This window comes from Neoarius graeffei, chromosome 28, assembly GCF_027579695.1.
Source record: "Neoarius graeffei isolate fNeoGra1 chromosome 28, fNeoGra1.pri, whole genome shotgun sequence".
Classification (NCBI taxonomy): Eukaryota; Metazoa; Chordata; class Actinopteri; order Siluriformes; family Ariidae; genus Neoarius; species Neoarius graeffei.
The window spans coordinates 19,057,619-19,076,875 of NC_083596.1; the positions used below are offsets into that span (position 1 = coordinate 19,057,619).

The 19,257-nt window shown below is 44.6% G+C and overlaps 1 protein-coding gene across 1 annotated transcript in view; it reads right to left on the reverse strand.

The window, feature by feature from the left end:
* The window catches only part of si:dkey-220k22.1 (multiple epidermal growth factor-like domains protein 9), a 306,189-nt gene that overhangs the window by 85,583 nt on the left and 201,349 nt on the right, over positions 1-19,257 (reverse strand). The window contains exon 3 of the mRNA XM_060912493.1: positions 17,286-17,425. Within this exon, the coding sequence (XP_060768476.1) occupies positions 17,286-17,425 (140 nt within the window). The remainder of the gene's footprint in view (positions 1-17,285; positions 17,426-19,257) is intronic.

Genomic DNA, 19,257 nt, shown 5'->3' on the forward strand with positions numbered 1-19,257 from the left:
AAAGCAGTTCCAGGGCTGGTTCGGAGCCAGTGCTTAGTTTGGAACCGGGTTTTCTGTTTCCACTGACAAAGAACTGGCTCTGGGGCCAGAAAAAATGGTTCCAGGCTAGCACCAACTCTCTGCTGGGCCGCTTACATCAGCGGGGGGGGGGGGGGGGGGGGGGGGGGGGGGCGGAGTTGTTAAGACCAACAACAATAACAAGACCGCGAAAGATCACCATTTTTAAGCGACGAGAAGCAGCAGCTGTACAAACGCGAAGTCATCCATTATTATTATTATTGTTGTTGTTGTTGCTGCTGCTGCTTCATCCATGTTGTTTTTGCTTCGATATTCGCGCCAAGGTTTATGCAAACGTAGCGACGTAACTGACGTATACAGCGACGTAACTGACGTATACAACGACGTAATGGCGTGGCTCCCCTTAGCACCCAGAGCTATGGAAAAGCAAACTGGTTCTCAGCTGGCTCGCAAGTTGAACGAGTTGTGAACCAGCACTGGCCCCAAACCAGCCCTGGAACTGATTTGGTGGAAAAGGGGTAACATGAGTGCCTATGGTGAAAATTCTCCAGGTTTTCAACACTTGCTGAAGTGCCGAAGTGGCACTGGTGTCCACCGGAGGGCACTGCACTGAGGTGCAAGGCCCTATTGTTTTCCTAAGGATTTTTCTTCTTCTTCTTCTTTTCTTCTTCTTTTTCTTCAAGACTTGACCATTTTTGAGGTGGTTCCCCTAGGCAAAAACTCGTGAAATTTGGTACACACATCAGTCCTGGACACAGCTACTCAGAAATAGAGGCTTGGTCCTGGGTGTGTCCAGGGGACTCCATAGCGCCCCCACATGTCATTGAGACTTTTGCCTGATATATACGGTAGTTTCACATATCTGTGTCAAATTTGGTAGGTGTATGGGGTGCCTGAAGACAAACAAAATTGTTCATCTTGAACATTATATACTCAACAGGAACTGAGTTATTTTTGGTTTTCTGCATTTTGACACGTGGTACATTTTGATGTAGGCAGTTTGCCAGATTTGGTACACCAGAGGTGCTCGGGCCCTTCATTGCCATATTTACCTCGCCCAGGACAGAGTCCACCAGGGGGCGAGGTATTGTTTTCGGTGGGGTTTGTTTGTTAATGATATTACAGGAAAATGGCTGGACCAATCTTCATGAAACTTTCAGGATAGATGGGCGTTGGTCTCAAATAGAACCTCCAACATTTTGAGGGTCATCCGGTCAAGGTCACCAAAAAGGTCAAAATCTTTTTTTTCGCGATGTCTTCCTTCATATTCATTCAGATGTGTTCTGATTGGCTGACAGCAGTATGATGTGTTCGGATTGGCTGAGAGCAGTACGGTGTGCGAATGAGAATCAGAACCATGTTTTTTGGCCAAGTATGTTCACACACAAGGTCAAAATCAAGGTCAAGGTCACCAAAAAAGTTCAAAACCGTTTTTCACGATATCTTCCTTCATATTCATCATAAGTGCTACTGGGCGAGGCTTGTTTTGCCTGGCAGCACTTGTTATACCTATTCCAAGGTAGGAGGAAACAAAACGTTGAAGAAAGATAGAAACACTGCCTGGATGCACAAAGAGAGAGGACTTTTCTGGGTGAAGATGTAGTTGTGAAAATGTGGATATTACTGTCACTGTTTGCAGTATTACTTTTGATACTTTTATCCGTGCATACAAGATAGATATCACATTTTTGTTTCATATAATACTGGGACGATGACAGAATTAGTCCTGATTCTTTCAAAACTTGAGATTTTAAAGACATTTTGCTTCCAATACGCTGTGATGAAACTCATGTGTATGAGGCACCATCCTAGCCTACTTGCCTAATGTGCAAGCACTTCTGAGAAAACAACAAGAGGAAAAGTGCACTGTGCGATGCTCCGTATTTCCAAAATCTTTTTTCCTTGGTCAGAAACATTAAAAAGTGTATGAGGCTCTCCAGAGGAAAACCTCTGCCTTCTCCTACCACACTGAGAATGCAATTAAGTTGGACAGACCATCACAGCAGGCTGTTCTCAATGAGGATCTCTACAGCCTGACTATAAATCAGGTGCTGAAAAGAAACAAGAGTCACTCACTATGTTTACATGCACATAGAGAGAATCGAATTTCTGCCGTTGCTCGACTGAAATCGAAGTTCAAACTGCCATGTATACACCTTAATTCGGCTGAAATTGAACCGAACTTGATTTCTCGGAATCGAGCTACACAACCTAGTTTATGCGATTTCTGCCGAGCTACTTTGTGCATGTAAACCCTATCGAGCTAGTTGTCGAGCTACTTCCGGAAGTGACGAGTGACGAGACCACAAGCGGGAAACACAACAGCCTCGGTCGGCATGACAACGAATCATGACAACGGCATGAATCTTTTCTTTTTGTGGCATTGTTTGCACTGTGGGCGGCACGGTGGTGTAGTGGTTAGCGCTGTCGCCTCACAGCAAGAAGGTCCTGGGTTCGAGCCCCGGGGCCGGCGAGGGCCCTTCTGTGTGGAGTTTGCATGTTCTCCCCGTGTCCGCGTGGGTTTCCTCCAGGTGCTCCGGTTTCCCCCACAGTCCAAAGACATGCAGGTTAGGTTAACTGGTGACTCTAAATTGACCGTAGGTGTGAATGTGAGTGTGAATGGTTGTCTGTGTCTATGTGTCAGCCCTGTGATGACCTGGCGACTTGTCCAGGGTGTACCCCGCCTTTCGCCCGTAGTCAGCTGGGATAGGCTCCAGCTTGCCTGCGACCCTGTAGAAGGATAAAGCGGCTAGAGATGATGAATGAATGAATGAATGAATGTTTGCACTGTTAAAATTTAGCTCACTTACTGTATCACCAAATACATCTGTACAGCTGTTGCATAGCTGTGAATTGTGTACATAAACAAGTCATTGTATTTGTGTGTGTGTGTGTATATATATATATATATGTCCAACATCTGAAGAATGTCAATAAAAACAAAACAATTGAACTTTTTGTGTGTTTATTAAGACATAAGTTAAATTGTAAGCAAAAAATATATATTTTTTTGTAAGCAAAAAATGGACTTTAGAAAAATATTATTGTGCAAAATAAGTTGTCTTACAAAACAGTGGTCTGTGCTGGACAGTTTGTAGCCGTAGTCTGTTAGAGCAAGCCTAACAGCTTGAACACGGAACTGCTAGTGTTGCCAGATTGGGGGTTTTAAGTGCATTTTAGCGGATTTGAACATGTTTTGGGCTGGAAAACGTCAGCAGTATCTGGCAACACTATAGCTCTTCTTCATGACGACAACCGGAAGTGTACCAACACAATGGGGCGTGTAGCGCCACGTGTGGCTCGGGTGCACAATGCACCTTGCACAATAGCCCGATTTCACTTGTGCATGTAGGATTGGATTTCTCTGGCACCCCTGCTGGGACCCTTTGCTCGATTACCAACAGCAGCTCGATTTGGACGTGCATGTAAATGTAGTCACTATTTAACATCCATCACCAACTTCCTGGTCTACAGAATGCTACACATTATTTGTACTACACGTGTATTTGTGCACAGTAGATTGCTGTACACTACCGTTCAAAAGTTTGGGGTCACCCAGACAATTTTGTGTTTTCCATGAAAAGTCACACTTTTATTTACCACCATAAGTTCATCTCATCTCATTATCTGTAGCCGCTTTATCCTGTTCTACAGGGTCACAGGCAAGCTGGAGCCTATCCCAGCTGACTACGGGCGAAAGGCGGGGTACACCCTGGACAAGTCGCCAGGTCATCACAGGGCTGGCACATAGACACAGACAACCATTCACACTCACATTCACACCTACGGTCAATTTAGAGTCACCAGTTAACCTAACCTGCATGTCTTTGGACTGTGGGGGAAACCGGAGCACCCGGAGGAAACCCACGCGGACACGGGGAGAACATGCAAACTCCGCACAGAAAGGCCCTCGCCGGCCACGGGGCTCGAACCCGGACCTTCTTGCTGTGAGGCGACAGCGCTAACCACTACACCACTGTGCCACCCTTCACCATAAGTTGTAAAATGAATAGAAAATATAGTCAAGCCATTTTTCTGGACATTTTGAGCATTTAATCGACCCCACAAATGTGATGCTCCAGAAACTCAATCTGCTCAAAGGAAGGTCAGTTTTATATCTTCTCTAAAGAGCTCAACTGTTTTCAGCTGTGCTAACATGATTGTACAAGGGTTTTCTAATCATCCATTAGCCTTCTGAGGCAATGAGCAAACACATTGTACCATTAGAACACTGCAGTGATAGTTGCTGGAAATGGGCCTCTATACACCTATGGAGATATTGCACCAAAAACCAGACATTTGCAGCTAGAATAGTCATTTACCACATTAGCAATGTATAGAGTGGATTTCTGATTAGTTTAAAGTGATCTTCATTGAAAAGAACAGTGCTTTTCTTTCAAAAATAAGGACATTTCAATGTGACCCCAAACTTTTGAACGGTAGTGTACATCTGCATTAAGCAGGTACTAAAGAAGGTCTGATCCGAAAATTCAACCAAAAAGATTTGCTAGCTTGCATAAAACCTTTTGAAGTGCAGCTTTGTGTTGCAGAGCAGCTTAAAGGCAAACGGCACAAAATTAGGCTTCGTTTAAATTGCGCTACGATAAACCGACTCGTAAACCCCCATCGTGCACTGTCGTGAGGAGATGATTTTGGCAGCCTTCTACAAATCTGCAGCAAATGTCAAAAGAAATGTAGTGATGAAGATGAATTCATTTGTTACTGTTGATTGCAGGTCGGGTGAAATTAGCGCAATCTGTGTAATATATGACTGCAGCTGCTCAGAGAGAGCTGCCAGACTGGGTGAGGAAAGAGAGAGAGAGAGAGAGAGAGAGAGCACGTGCGAGAGAGTGCTTAGCGCTACTACACAAATTATATTAACTCTTCATTGTGCGCCAGGTATTACAACCCCACATCTTGAGAGAAATATTTCAACAGCATAGAGTCCCAGAATACATTTAGGACAACTGATATGGTGGTCACTCGAGAGACGAATAATTGGTTTGGTAAACAAATCAAACAAAGCTTCCACAAAAAGCTTTTGCTTGCTCAATAGACATATAATGAAGTCCTCATTAAGAAGAGGCTTGTATCTTAAATTCGTATACAGAAAGTCGATTTAACGCAAGTTTGGACGAATCAGAAATTCATTCGGGGTGGCGTAGTGGTTAGCGCTGTCGCCTCACAGCAAGAAGGTCCTGGGTTCGAGCCCCGGGGCCGGCGAGGGCCTTTCTGTGCGGAGTTTGCATGTTCTCCCCGTGTCCGCGTGGGTTTCCTCCGGGTGCTCCGGTTTTCTCCACAGTCCAAAGACATGCAGGTTAGGTTAACTGGTGACTCTAAATTGACCGTAGGTGTGAATGTGAGTGTGAATGGTTGTCTGTGTCTATGTGTCAGCCCTGTGATGACCTGGCGACTTGTCCAGGGTGTACCCCGCCTTTCGCCCGTAGTCAGCTGGGATAGGCTCCAGTTTGCCGGCGACCCTGTAGAAGGATAAAGCGGCTAGAGATAATGAGATGAGATGAGAATGAGAAATTCATTCGTTAACCCATTGGGAAAGTGAAACCTCCAGTGTGCTGCCCAGGTCCGTGTTTTGGTCGCCTGAAAACCAAATGGACTTGGGTAAAAAGTGGTAGCGAATGTAATGTGATAACATATGGCAAGCTAGATAAGTGCATTAATACAAACTAACCTCTAATATTCGATCCACATTCACTGGATATGAGCAATCGCACGCTCTGATTGGTTACTCTACTACTAGGCTATCAGCTCATATACCGTGAGTAGAGAAAAACAAAATGGCGGCGCGTTTTGCTGAACTAACTGAGGACGAAATAAAAACTCTGCTCGAAAACAAGACACCAAAAAATGCAAAAAAAAAAAGCAACAAAATATGGAAGGAAAGTAGTTCATGGTAAGAATGTATCTTTTTTTACTTTTCAAGAATTATTATTATTATCATCACATTTTTCATAAATTGCTCCTGTCATTTTGCCGGTTTCTTCATCTTTAAGCATTAAAATTTGTTGAATTTTTTTAGACTGGTTCAAAAGCTCAAAGAAGTTTGAAAATTACATCACTGAAATGTCCAAGGAAGAATTAAATAAATGTATAAAGCCGTTCTATACCTCGGCACGACAGCAAGACGGCGCTTTCTACAAAAAAACAACACTAAAGTCAATTCCTGCAGCCACCGATAGGTTTTTTAGAAGTCTGCTTAACCGGAAATGATTTTCTCGGATGTTTTGTATAAAGTTTTATTCATCATCTCATTATCTCTAGCCGCTTATCCTGTTCTACAGGGTTGCAGGCATGCTGGAGCCTATCCCAGCTGACTACGGGCGAAAGGCGGGGTACACCCTGGACAAGTCGCCAGGTCATCACAGGGCTGATACAGACACAGACAACCATTCACACTCACATTCACACCTACGCTCAATTTAGAGTCACCAGTTAACCTAACCTGCATGTCTTTGGACTGTGCGGGAAACCAGAGCACCCGGAGGAAACCCACGCGGACACGGGGAGAACATGCAAACTCTGCACAGAAAGGCCCTCGCCGGCCACGGGGCTCGAACCCGGACCTTCTTGCTGTGAGGCAACAGCGCTAACCACTACACCACCGTGCTGCCCTTATTATTTATCAAATTTGCAAAAAATAAAAATGCTCTGTTTCTCAAAATCCAGTGAATGTGGACAGAATAAAACAGTTATTCCACTCAATCTCGTCATACATGGCTTATAGCTGACTCGGAGCTACGTGCCTCACCGGCTATCAGCTCATGTACGATTCGATTTCATGGAATAACTGTTAAATACATCAGCTCAAAATCTTTCACTTCTTGGTTGGTTCTTTTTCTTCTTCTTTCAGCTGCTCCCGTTAGGGGTCGCCACAGTGGATCTGTTCCACATATTTGATATGGCGTAGTTTTTACAACGCATGCCCTTCCTGACATGACCCTCCTCAATCTATCCAGGCTTGGGACTTCTGGTTGGTTACTAGCAGGTTTTCTGAGGTGTTCTTTCAAGTAATGCCTCGGTCACAACCGGCCGTACGTGCTCCTACGGCCGGTCTACATGCAAAAAACGCAAGAAACGCACGGAGGGCACGCGTGAGACACACGGAGGGCACGCGTGTGACGTGCTGATTTTCGAGCCGTAGACTGGCCGCAGAGGTTCTTTGTCATGTCAAACAAACTCTACAGGCGCTTACGTTTTTTTCAGGTTGCAAGACAAACTTACAGCCAACATGCGTCTTTCTCCACGAACAACAACAAAAAAAAAACGCAGCGATTTGGGAAACGCCAAAAATCGCACGGCCAAAAAATCGTACGTCCGGTTGTGACCTAGGCTTAAGAAAATGACACGGCCGATCCAAGGGCAAAAAAAAAATATGATCACCTGAAATGTATAAGATTATGTAACTTAAGCCTAGATCACAACTGGCCGTACATGCTCCTACGGCCGGTCTACGTGCAAAAAACGCAAGAAATGCACGGAGGGCGCGTGAAACGCACGGAGGGCGCGAGTGTGACGTGCTGATTTTTGAGCCGTAGACTGGCCGCAGAGGTTCTTTGTCATGTCAAACAAACTCTACGGGCGCTTACGTTTTTTTCAGGTTGCAAGACAAACTTACGGCCAACGTGCGTCTTTCTCCACGAACAAAAAAAAAACCGCAGCGATTTGGGAAACGCCAAAAATCGCACGGCCAAAAAATCGTACGTCCGGTTGTGACCTAGGCTTTAGGGAGTACTGTAGCTACAGCAGGGCTCTTGGTGCCATTGATATACCATTTATATCTGGCACGCTATAGTCACAGTATCCAGGTGCACTGAAAAATGGAAATTTAAGAGAATATGTTACATACGATTTACATATTATGTTTTGTTTGTTTTTTTTTTTTTTATCAAAATGTGATTTCATTGCTTATACCAAACTTAAACAAGTTTCTAATTAGGAGATTGATTTATGTAACACGAGCATGATCAATTAATGTAGTATTAATTAGGCTGGCACGATGGTGTAGTGGTTAGCACTGTCGCCTCACAGCAAGAAGGTTCTGGGTTCGAGTCCAGTGGCTGACGGGGGGGCCTTCCTGTGTGGAGTTTGCATGTTCTCCCCGTGTCTGCGTGGGTTTCCTCTGGGTTCCCCTACAGTCCAAAGACATGCTGTTAGGTTAACATGGGGCAGCCTTGGGCTGAAATGCCCTTGAGCAAGGCACCCAACCCCCAACTGGTCCCTGGGCGCTCCACTGGGTATGTGTGTGCTCACTGCTTCAGATGGGTTAAATGCAGAGGAGGAATTTCACTGTGCTTGAGTGTATGTGTGATAAATAAAGGCTTCTTCTTCTTAATGTAAACCGATTACATTATGAAATCCCATGAGGGCACTGGCCCCGACAGGAACTACACCGATATATTAAAACCACCTGCCTAATATTGTGTAGGTCCCATTTGTGCCACCAAAACAGCTCTGACCTGTCGAGGTATGGATTCCACAAGACCTCTGAATGTGTGCAGTGGTATCAGGCACCAAGACATGAGCAGCAGATCCTGTAAGTTGCGAAGTAGGGCCTCCATGGATCAAACTTGCTTGTCCAGCACATCCAATTGATCCTCAGTTGGATTAGGATCTGGGGAATTTGGAAGAACTCTTTGTCATGTTCCTCAACCCACTCCTGAACAATTTTTACAGTGTGGCAAGACATTAACCTGCTGAAACAGGCCACTGCCATTAGGGAATACTGTTGCCGTGAAGAGGTGCACTTGGTCTGTAACAATGTAGGTGGTACGTGTCAAAGGAATGTCCATACGAATGCCAGGACCCAAGGTTTCCCAGCAGAACATTGCACAGAACATCACGCTGCCTACACCGGCTTGCTTTCTTCCCATAGTGCATCCCAGTGCTATCTCTTCCTCAGGTAAGCGACACACACACACACACACACACACACACACACACACACCCTGTCGTCCACATGACATAAAAGAAAACGTGATTCATCAGACCGGGCCACCTTCTTCTGTTGCTCCATGGTTCAGTTCTGATGCTCACGTGCCCATTTTAGATGCTTTCGTGGTGGACAGGGATCAGTATGGGCGCGCTGACCAGTCTGTGGCTACGCAGCCACATAGACAACCAGAGCGTCAGTGACACAGGAGCTCACATGGCCGTACCATGAGAAGAAACCAGACTTGTTTATGATTAGCTAAGCTGTTCTTCATGAGAACAATTAGAACAATTTAATCTTCAAAACAAAACAATTAGGCAGGCAAGCTGGAGCCTATCCCAGCTGACTACGGGCGAAAGGCAGGGTACACCCTGGACAAGTCGTCAGGTCATCACAGGGTGCTCATGAGATAATAATAATAATAATGGCGGGCGGCACGGTGGTGTAGTGGTTAGCGCTGTCACCTCACAGCAAGAAGGTCCGGGTTCGAGCCCCGTGGCCGGCGAGGGCCTTTCTGTGCGGAGTTTGCATGTTCTCCCCGTGTCCGCGTGGGTTTCCTCCGGGTGCTCCGGTTTCCCCCACAGTCCAAAGACATGCAGGTTAGGTTAACTGGTGACTCTAAATTGACCGTAGGTGCGAATGTGAGTGTGAATGGTTGTCTGTGTCTATGTGTCAGCCCTGTGATGACCTGGTGACTTGTCCAGGGTGTACCCCGCCTTTCGCCCGTAGTCAGCTGGGATAGGCTCCAGCTTGCCTGCGACCCTGTAGAACAGGATAAAGCGGCTAGAGATAATGAGATGAGATAATAATGGCAATAGCTCATTGGCTACGGCTGATGAGCTGATAATAATAACAAGCTGCAATGCACTGTGTGTTCTGACACCTTTCTCTCATAGCCAGCATTAACGTTTTCAGCAATTTGTGCTTCTGTGGGATTGGACCAGACAGGCTATCCTTCGCTCCTCACACACATCAATGAGCCTTGGTCACCGATGACCCACTTGCTGGTTCACCAGTTGTCCTTCCTTGGACCACTTTTTGGTAAGCGCTAAACAGAGATGCACCGACTACAAATTTCCGTTTCCGATTTCTTTAAAAGTCTGACCTGCCTGTTCCGATTTTGACCGATTTTCTTTCTTTCCAAGAACTATAATTGATGGCACACACAAACATTTTTGGAAGTTTTCCTTCACGGAAAATTTTCTCATCTCATTCTTATCTCATTATCTCTAGCCGCTTTATCCTGTTCTACAGGGTCACAGGCAAGCTGGAGCCTATCCCAGCTGACTACGGGCGAAAAACGGGGTACACCCTGGACAAGTCGCCAGGTCATCACAGGGCTGACACATAGACACAGACAACCATTCACACTCACATTCACACCTACAGTCAATTTAGAGTCACCAGTTAACCTAACCTGCATGTCTTTGGACTGTGGGGGAAACCAGAGCACCCGGAGGAAACCGACGGTGACCGATGGTGACTATTATATTTTTATTTCGATCTAGATCTAGAACTAGTTTTAATAATCTCAGATGTCTTGGTGCCTTGTTTTCTTCTACACTGCAAAAATGATATCTTAACAAGTTCAACTATCTTGAATATAGTTGAAACGATCTCTCATTTCCTATTAGCAGAATACAAGACACCAACTCTGAGATTATTACAACTAGTTCTAGATTGTCTCATCTTATCTCATCTCATTATCTCTAGCCGCTTTATCCTGTTCTACAGGGTCGCAGGCAAGCTGGAGCCTATCCCAGCTGACTACGGGCGAAAGGCGGGGTACACCCTGGACAAGTTGCCAGGTCATCACAGGGCTGACACATAGACACAGACAACCATTCACACTCACATTCACACCTACGGTCAATTTAGAGTCACCAGTTAACCTAACCTGCATGTCTTTGGACTGTGGGGGAAACCGGAGCACCCGGAGGAAACCCACGCGGACACGGGGAGAACATGCAAACTCCGCACAGAAAGGCCCTCGCCGGCCACGGGGCTCAAACCCGGACCTTCTTGCTGTGAGGCGACAGCGCTAACCACTACACCACCGTGCCACCCACGGAAAATTCTCACATCTCAAAATAAAACAGTGCACCTGGTGACAGGACAAAGCTAAAAAAAACAATGAAGTGCAATATTTATACTTTTTCAAATAAAAACAGGCACAACGGGTCACAGAAACTTTAGTTTTAGGTGTGCCGCCTTTCCTAGCTTCTTGAAATTGGGCATGTTCAGGAGGGTTTTTTTAAGCGTCTGATTAATGGTCTTTACACACTGGATGCAACACAAAATGGCGATGCGAAAAATTCGTGTGAGAAATTTTTGCACAGAAAATATACACACCGAGTCGGATGCGAATTTGTGATTTTGTGCTCATTTCACGCTGGCTTCACGCTGCGACTGTCGTTAGTGTCCTGAGTGAATGAGGGAGCTGTCTAGCAGGGATGAAGACAAGAATAATTATAGACGTGCTCTCAAGAAAGAGAACATTCTGGGTACAAACGACAACAGGGAGAGTTTCATAATCTCAAAAGAGCTGAAGCAAAGAGACGGGATGTTGGACAACAAGAAAGAACGCAATGCTCGTGGTGTTGTGTGTTCACGAGTGAAATATTATGGAGCTCTATTCCTATCTTTAATCAAGAGCATGGTCTTTCAGTCTGAGAGCAGGATTTGTTCATTTCACGTTCAGCTTTTGCAATGCATCCCCGCTCTCTCTCAAATAGCCCCTGCTTGCACTCAGACTGCTTTGTGCGCTCATGAATCTTCTGCAAAATCAGAATGTGAAATGATAACCTGTGCTCTCAAACTGAAAGGCCATGCTCTTGATTAAAGATAAGAATAAAACTCTGTAGAAATATAACTACTCAGCTCCCAGATGTGAGTGATGCCGACGCATAACAGAGGATCGCTGCGACATTCAGGGCCGTTTTGCCGGCTGCCTCCGACGTCACCATGGCGATTCTGTTCCACGCAATGTGACCGGTTGTTGATTTTATTCGCAGTGCAAAAGCTCAGAAAATTCGACTTCAGTGTGAAAAACGTCACCTTTTCACTGCGTAATGTGCAGCTATGAGGAATTTTTTTTTTAACATATGTACAAATGAATTGTAATGTAATGTTCAAGATGAACAATTTTGTTCGTCTTCAGGCACCCCATACACCTACCAAATTTGACACAGATAGGTGAAACTACCGTATATATCAGGCAAAAGTCTCAATGACGTGGGGGCGCTATGGAGTCCCCTGGACACACCCAGGACCAAGCCTCTATTTCTGAGTAGCTGTGGCCAGGACTGATGTGTGTACCAAATTTCACGAGTTTTTGCCTAGGGGAACCACCTCAAAAATGGTCAAGTCTTGAAGAAAAAGAATAAAAGAAGAAGAATCCTTAGGAAAACAATTGGGCCTTGCACCTCAGTGCAGTGCCCTCTGGTGGACACCAGTGCCACTTCAGCACTTCAGCAAGTGTTGAAAACCTGGAGAATTTTCACCATAGGCACTCATGTTACCCCTTTTCCAGCAAATCAGTTCCAGGGCTGGTTCGGGGCCAGGGCTGGTGCTGGTTCACAACTCGTTCAACTTGCGACCCAGCTGAGAACCAGTTTGCTTTTCCATAGCTCGCGGTGCTAAGGGGAGCCACGTCATTACGTCGCTGTATACGTCAGTTACGTCGCTACGTTTGCATAAACCTTGGCGCGAATATCGAAGCAAAAACAACATGGAAGAAGCAGCAGCAGCAACAACAATAATAATAATGCATGACTTCGCGTTTGTACAGCTGCTGCTTCTCGTCGCTTAAAAATGGCGATCTTTCGTGGTCTTGTTATTGTTGTTGGTCTTAACAACTCCCCCCGCTGACGTAAGCAGTTCTTTCCTCTGGCCCAGCAGAGAGTTGGTGCTAGCCTGGAACCGTTTTTTCTGGCCCCAGAGCCAGTTCTTTGTCAGTGGAAACAGAAAACCCGGTTCCAAACTAAGCACTGGCCCTGAACCAGCCCTGGAACTGCTTTGGTGGAAAAGGGGCATTTGAGAACTGACCGGTCCCTTGCTGCCCAACCCACATTATATCCCTCATCAAAAAAATTCCTGTGCAGGGATTGGCCAAGGATGGCTCATGTGACATAAAATTGTTCCACCATTGATTAAGTACGGTAATACATCTTGTGAGGTCAAAAAAAAAAAAAATATGGTGTGAGTCAGTCATGGTACAGTATATCCTGGATATACCATGAACTGACATCACAATTTCAAGCTATACAGCCAACTCGAGTCACAGCTGTGGCTCTGCGAGCATTTCTGTGTGTGTAGATCAACATATCATGATCATGCCTAGCGAGGCAGACGATAGCATGGTACATTGCACATGTGCAGGTCGAAGGTTGCTCCGACGTAAACAACAAACATGGCTGCCTCCTGTTTGTTTCTTAACACTTTTAGTTTGGAATTTTTTTCATGAGGGATATAAATCTAATATACCATGCACTGAGAGGTACCGGGAATTATGGTTTATCTTCGGTGACTGGCGTAGTACTGTTTTCTTCGGCCCTGTGCCCCTCACAAAATAGTACTATACCAGTCACCTCCGAGAATCCATCATTTCAACCAGAACCTCGGTGCATGGTGTATTTGATTATTATATCCCATACCTTGACAGGCGCCACTGTAACAAGATGATCAATTTTATTCACATCACATTTCAGTGGTTTTTAATGTTATGGTTGAATGGTGTAAAATTATAGTATTGAATTAATGCAGTTAGAACATTAGAACAGTGCAGCACTAATATGGATGTTGCTGAACGCCATGACGAATCCAATCATGTTAGATGTAGGGATGGCGAAAACTAAAAAAAATCTTGACCGACCACCGAGCCTCATTAGCCGGTTAAAGTCGGTTAACCTATGAGTTTAACAGGGATGCAAACGGCGGGCCTTTTGGCGGATGCCGCCTTTTTTACGGCTGAATCATGCAGATCCGATTTTTTTTTTTTTTTTTTGGGGGGGGGGGGGGGGGGGGGGCGTTGGAGTGTCTGAATAATTTCAACGCCATTTGCTTATTTAGTAATTTTAATACAGAATTTACTCTGATGAAATTATTCAGACACTCCAACGCCCCCCCCCCAAAAAAAAATCGGATCTGCACGATTCATCCGTGAAAAAGTCGGCATCTGCGCCTTTAGTTTGTGTGGAGAGATATGATCTGCAATAGCATGCATTGTTGGCTACAGACTGAAACATACTTTCAGAATGCACTGGCCAAGGCAGGACTAAACTCGATGTGCCTTCTAATAATAATTAAAAAAAAAAACAGAATAGTAATTTGTAAGCTAAAAAGCCTGTGTCTACACTTTTCTCTCGCCGAGTGGCAGCTGTTTTCAACTGGGGCGGGAGGGCGGGACATGACTGAATGGGTGTTTCTGATTTGTCAGCTGTCTTCAACTGGGGCGGGAGGACGGGACATGACTGAATGGGTGTTTCTGATTTGTCAGCTGTCTTCAACTGGGGCGGGAGGGCGGGACATGACTGAATGGGTGTTTCTGATTTGTCAGCTGTCTTCAACTGGGGCGGGAGGGCGGGACATGACTGAATGGGTGTTTCTGATTTGTCAGCTGTCTTCAACTGGGGCGGGAGGGCGGGACATGACTGAATGGGTGTTTCTGATTTGTCAGCTGTCGTCCTTACACCGCATGGCACGCCCCAAGCATTTACAACACAGAATTCCAGGTTCTCCGCTCCAAAATCGGCAGCTTCAAAACGATTTATTTTTTGTTTAACCGACAACCAAAAAAAAAAAATGAACCGGTTGACGTTGATTCGGTCAACCATCGGTCAAACGGTCATTGGTTAACATCCCTAGTTAGATGTACGCAAACGATTCAATCACATGGAACTGATGTATGCATTTGAATTAAGTAAATTCAGTGATTTTTTTTTTCAGTGATAACATACTGTATACGTTGCTCCACCCTGAAGCACATTACGCTTTAAAGCTGCTGTAGACGGCCTTTCGATTTCATAAAATCGGTGAAATTTAGTTCCCTCTGAAATTTAGTCATTGTGAGATATGTTTATTTCTGTAATATCTCACAAAATATCAGGCCATTCTGTGGCTGGGAAGTTATTAAATCTGAGGGGATTCCTGCAATCCTACTGTACAGAGCCGAGTGCTGGACCCTGACAAAGACACAGAAACAGCACCTCGATGCCTTCGACAACAAATGCATACGTAGGATTTTTGGTCTCTGCTGGCAAGACTTTGTCTCAAACATCACCCTGCATCAGCGTGCCAACCAACCATCTGTCACTAGCAAAATTCTGGCAGCCCGTCTCCACATATTTGGTCATCTAGCCAGACTGTCACCACCACTGGAACCAGCCAGGCTACTTCTAGAACCATCCCCTGAATGGAAGAGACCTGGGGCAGATCCCGGAGTAAGTGGACCGACCAGCTGTCTGCTGACCCCAGGGACCTGAGTCTCGACCCAACATCAGCCTGGGAGGCGGCCCAGAACAGGACAGACTGGAGAACCTTGTGCCGAGGTGCCACGTTCCTGCAGGAGCAAGCGGACTAGCGAGCGTAGCGGATTCCTGAGCAAATAACGTGCATGGAATCGCTTGCTTTGCGCAGTCAAGCAGACAGACGAAGTCCGTGTACGCATGCGCAGGTTTACCTTTAATCGTGCACTGACAGTTACATCATTCTGTCGCTAAATGAACAGCTGATAACACCAAGGTGCTCGCTGAGCGCCGATATGCATTAGTTTGGTCCTGCGTTTCCTTTCCTTCGCAACATAACGTCTTTTCTTCTCGCTTTCCGTTACTGTAGTCAGTCTTTCACGTTCCATTCGCACACTCCCGTCCTCCATTTTTCTCTCCTGTTTCAAATTTGTATCCCACAATGCCTTGTGCGAACGGGGAAAGCCCACCACGTGATGCATGACGTAGTATCTTGAACTGGGTCATGGTGAAGCAGGAAAAAATAGTGGAGAATTTAGGGCCATGTGGCACTACATTAACTGTTCTATTTTTTTTTTTTTTTAAACTAATAAAATTGGACGTCTGTGATTCGAATTCAGTAGCTTTCGGTCCACTAAACAAAAATAATTGGGTGTTGGGAAAAATTCTTTTTATGACCTACACTTGCAAAATCTGAAAGGCAGTCTAGCTTTAATTTTAAAAAAATGAATGCTTGGTTGTTGTTTTTTTTTTGCAAAAGTCAGTGAAGGATATTTTCTTCTTCTCTGGTTGTTGAATCTATCTGTCCTCCAGGCAATTATGAATTAAAAATGAATTGCCTGGACATGAAATCTGATTGGCCCAGAAATCCACACAACTGCCTGCTGATTTGTAAACCTCAGCTGAACACGGTACACATTGTAGTTAATGTCAATCATCAGCGGTGGCGAAAAGCTTATGACTCCTTTATATGTAACTGCTTTGACTGTGAGCACATCCGAAATTATTTATTTATTCACACACATTCTGTTTGCCACCTGGCGACTTGTCCAGGGTGTACCCCGCCTTTCGCCCGTAGTCAGCTGGGATAGGCTCCAGCTTGCCCGCGACCCTGTAGAACAGGATAAAGCGGCTAGAGATAATGAGATGAGATGAGATGAGATTCTGTTTGCCAATTGCCACCCACTACTTAGTCCTCTCTGACCAACCATGGAAGGTGAGTGCCAACACCTGGGCAACTTCACCACCACATATTTTCAAGCTGTAACTGAAATCATTCTAATCAATATGGAAGAGGGTACCAGCTTCCATCCCTCCCTCCCAGACAGCAGGGACAATTTTGCTTTATTGGACTCCTGGCTGTGGCATCCTTGGGATTCAAACACATAATCATCCAACAACAGACTGAACTCTTTTCTGCTGAACCACTCGGAAACCTTTATTTCGGGTTCAGCAAAATGTCCTCAAACTGTCATTATTAAACAGAAGGTGAGGGAAACGGTTCAAGTCCCGTAACATTCGGCGCTGAAATTAGTTGGATGCCCTTCAACCCTGCATGACCTCAGAAATCATTTTAAACCTTTAAATGAATTCTGCTCCCTCACTGGACGTGAACGGAGTCAGGTTTAAAAGTTTATATTGTAAATGTTCCGCTAGTTTACAGGGGTTTTTAAAACAGATTTTCCGTGATCCTCAAATCAATTCAAATTTCACACCCAGTTGGTTTACACGCTTTCAAATTATATATGAACATTTTTATTCCCACTGAACTGTGTTCTCTATATAGGTATTCATGGTACACTTTCACTCAGAGTCATTAAAAGTTTGGCAGTGTGCGTACGTGCGAGCGTTCTCACCTGAGTGTTTGTCACAGGTGCTGGAGTGATTGTTGCACTGGCACGCTTGGCATCCTGTGGTGCTGAAGTTAAAGAAGCCCGGACGGCAGCTGTCACACTTGTCGCCGTACACTCCCGTTTTACACTGACACACGCCTGAACTGAGAAACACAACAAGAAAAGACAGAGGAAGTGGGTGAAATCAGGCTTTTAATATACAACATGGTTTACACCGTTTGGTTTTGAAAACGAAGCCCAAGAAATGTATGGCCTAAATTGTTCATAGCGGAGCTCCCTGTGCTCAAAGCACGTGGACCAGAGCTCCAGACTTAAGAGAATATGGTAATGCATCGACCTGAGCTTTGATAGCTTTTGCGACTGTACGACGTACACGTACCACCACAGGGAACCCGGTCATAAGTGCAAGGCAACGTATCTCATAAAGACTTGACCACCGGACAACTAAAAATTTACACCTTTAGTTGCATAAGATAGATGGGTTTTGATCCAGCACTTATTTTAAGCTTGCTTTTTTTTTTTTTAATTACACTGCAAAAAATGGCCTTTCAAAAATAAGAAATAAAAGATTAAAACAAAGCATATTTGCTTGAATCAGGTGAAAAAAATCTGCCAATGGAACTAGTCAAATTTGACTTGGTAAGATTTCTTAAAGTAAGATGAAAAATCTAACCTGTTTTTAGATGAAATAATTCCAAAATAAGATTGGGGAACTTATTATGCGAGATCTGATTAACTCAGAATAATCAAAATAGTTCTTATAACAGGCGGCACGGTGGTGTAGTGGTTAGCGCTGTCGCCTCACAGCAAGAAGGTCCGGGTTCGAGCTCCGTGGCTGGCGAGGGCCTTTCTGTGCGGAGTTTGCATGTTCTCCCCGTGTCCGCGTGGGTTTCCTCCGGGTGCTCCGGTTTCCCCCACAGTCCAAAGACATGCAGGTTAGGTTAACTGGTGACTCTAAATTGACCGTAGGTGTGAATGTGAGTGTGAATGGTTGTCTGTGTCTATGTGTCAGCCCTGTGATGACCTGGCGACTTGTCCAGGGTGTACCCCACCTTTCGCCCATAGTCAGCTGGGATAGGCTCCAGCTTGCCTGCGACCCTGTAGAACAGGATAAAGCGGCTACAGATAATGAGATGAGATGAGTTCTTATAACAAGATCGTACTTCTTACATTTAGCCATTCAAGTCATTTTTATTTATTTCATTTTAAGGGTATTTCACTTAAATTCATGACAAAGTCTTAGCAGTAAAAACTGAATTTAAGAGAAATATACTAATATTAGGATTGTTAAATTCTACAACTAAGCATTGCTAGCTTAAAAGATTCTCCTTTTGTGACCTGTAATTAGTAAAATACTCTAGATATGAGACCAGAGACTATCTTGAATCAAGTTGACGACACGTGTAGCATTGCAACAAGTTTATTTTTTTTTTCCCATTTCAACATTCAAACATTAAAACATCTCTTAAGATTCCACTTCCCCAGGACCTCAGGCACCAAAAAAAAAAAAAAGTCTACGCATTTTGACTTACAGTGCTTACACAACGCCAAAGCAACAATGCATTTTGGGGGCAAGGTTCAAAGATTTCAGTAAGGTTCATTTATTCCCAAAACAAGCACACTTTGGGGTTTTTTTTCTTGAAACAAGATGAACCGCATTTGACAAATGTCCAAAATGTACTTACTTGTTTTAAAAAAAACTTGTTTTATTTTCAAAGGTGCTCCAAATAAGACTTTTTCAAGACATTTTGTCTATACAAGATTTTCAAGATGGACTGTCTAGAAACTAGCCTTTCTAGCTAAATGAGGTTTTGCTTGTTGGGCAATTATGTCTTATAATAAGGGTGGCTAGATGTTTTGACTTGAAAATAGACAAATAAACTTCCTAAGATTTTTATTTTTTGCAGTGTACGTGAGATTATTTACTCACACATTTTACGGAAAATATTCACGACAGTTTCATATAAAACGAGTT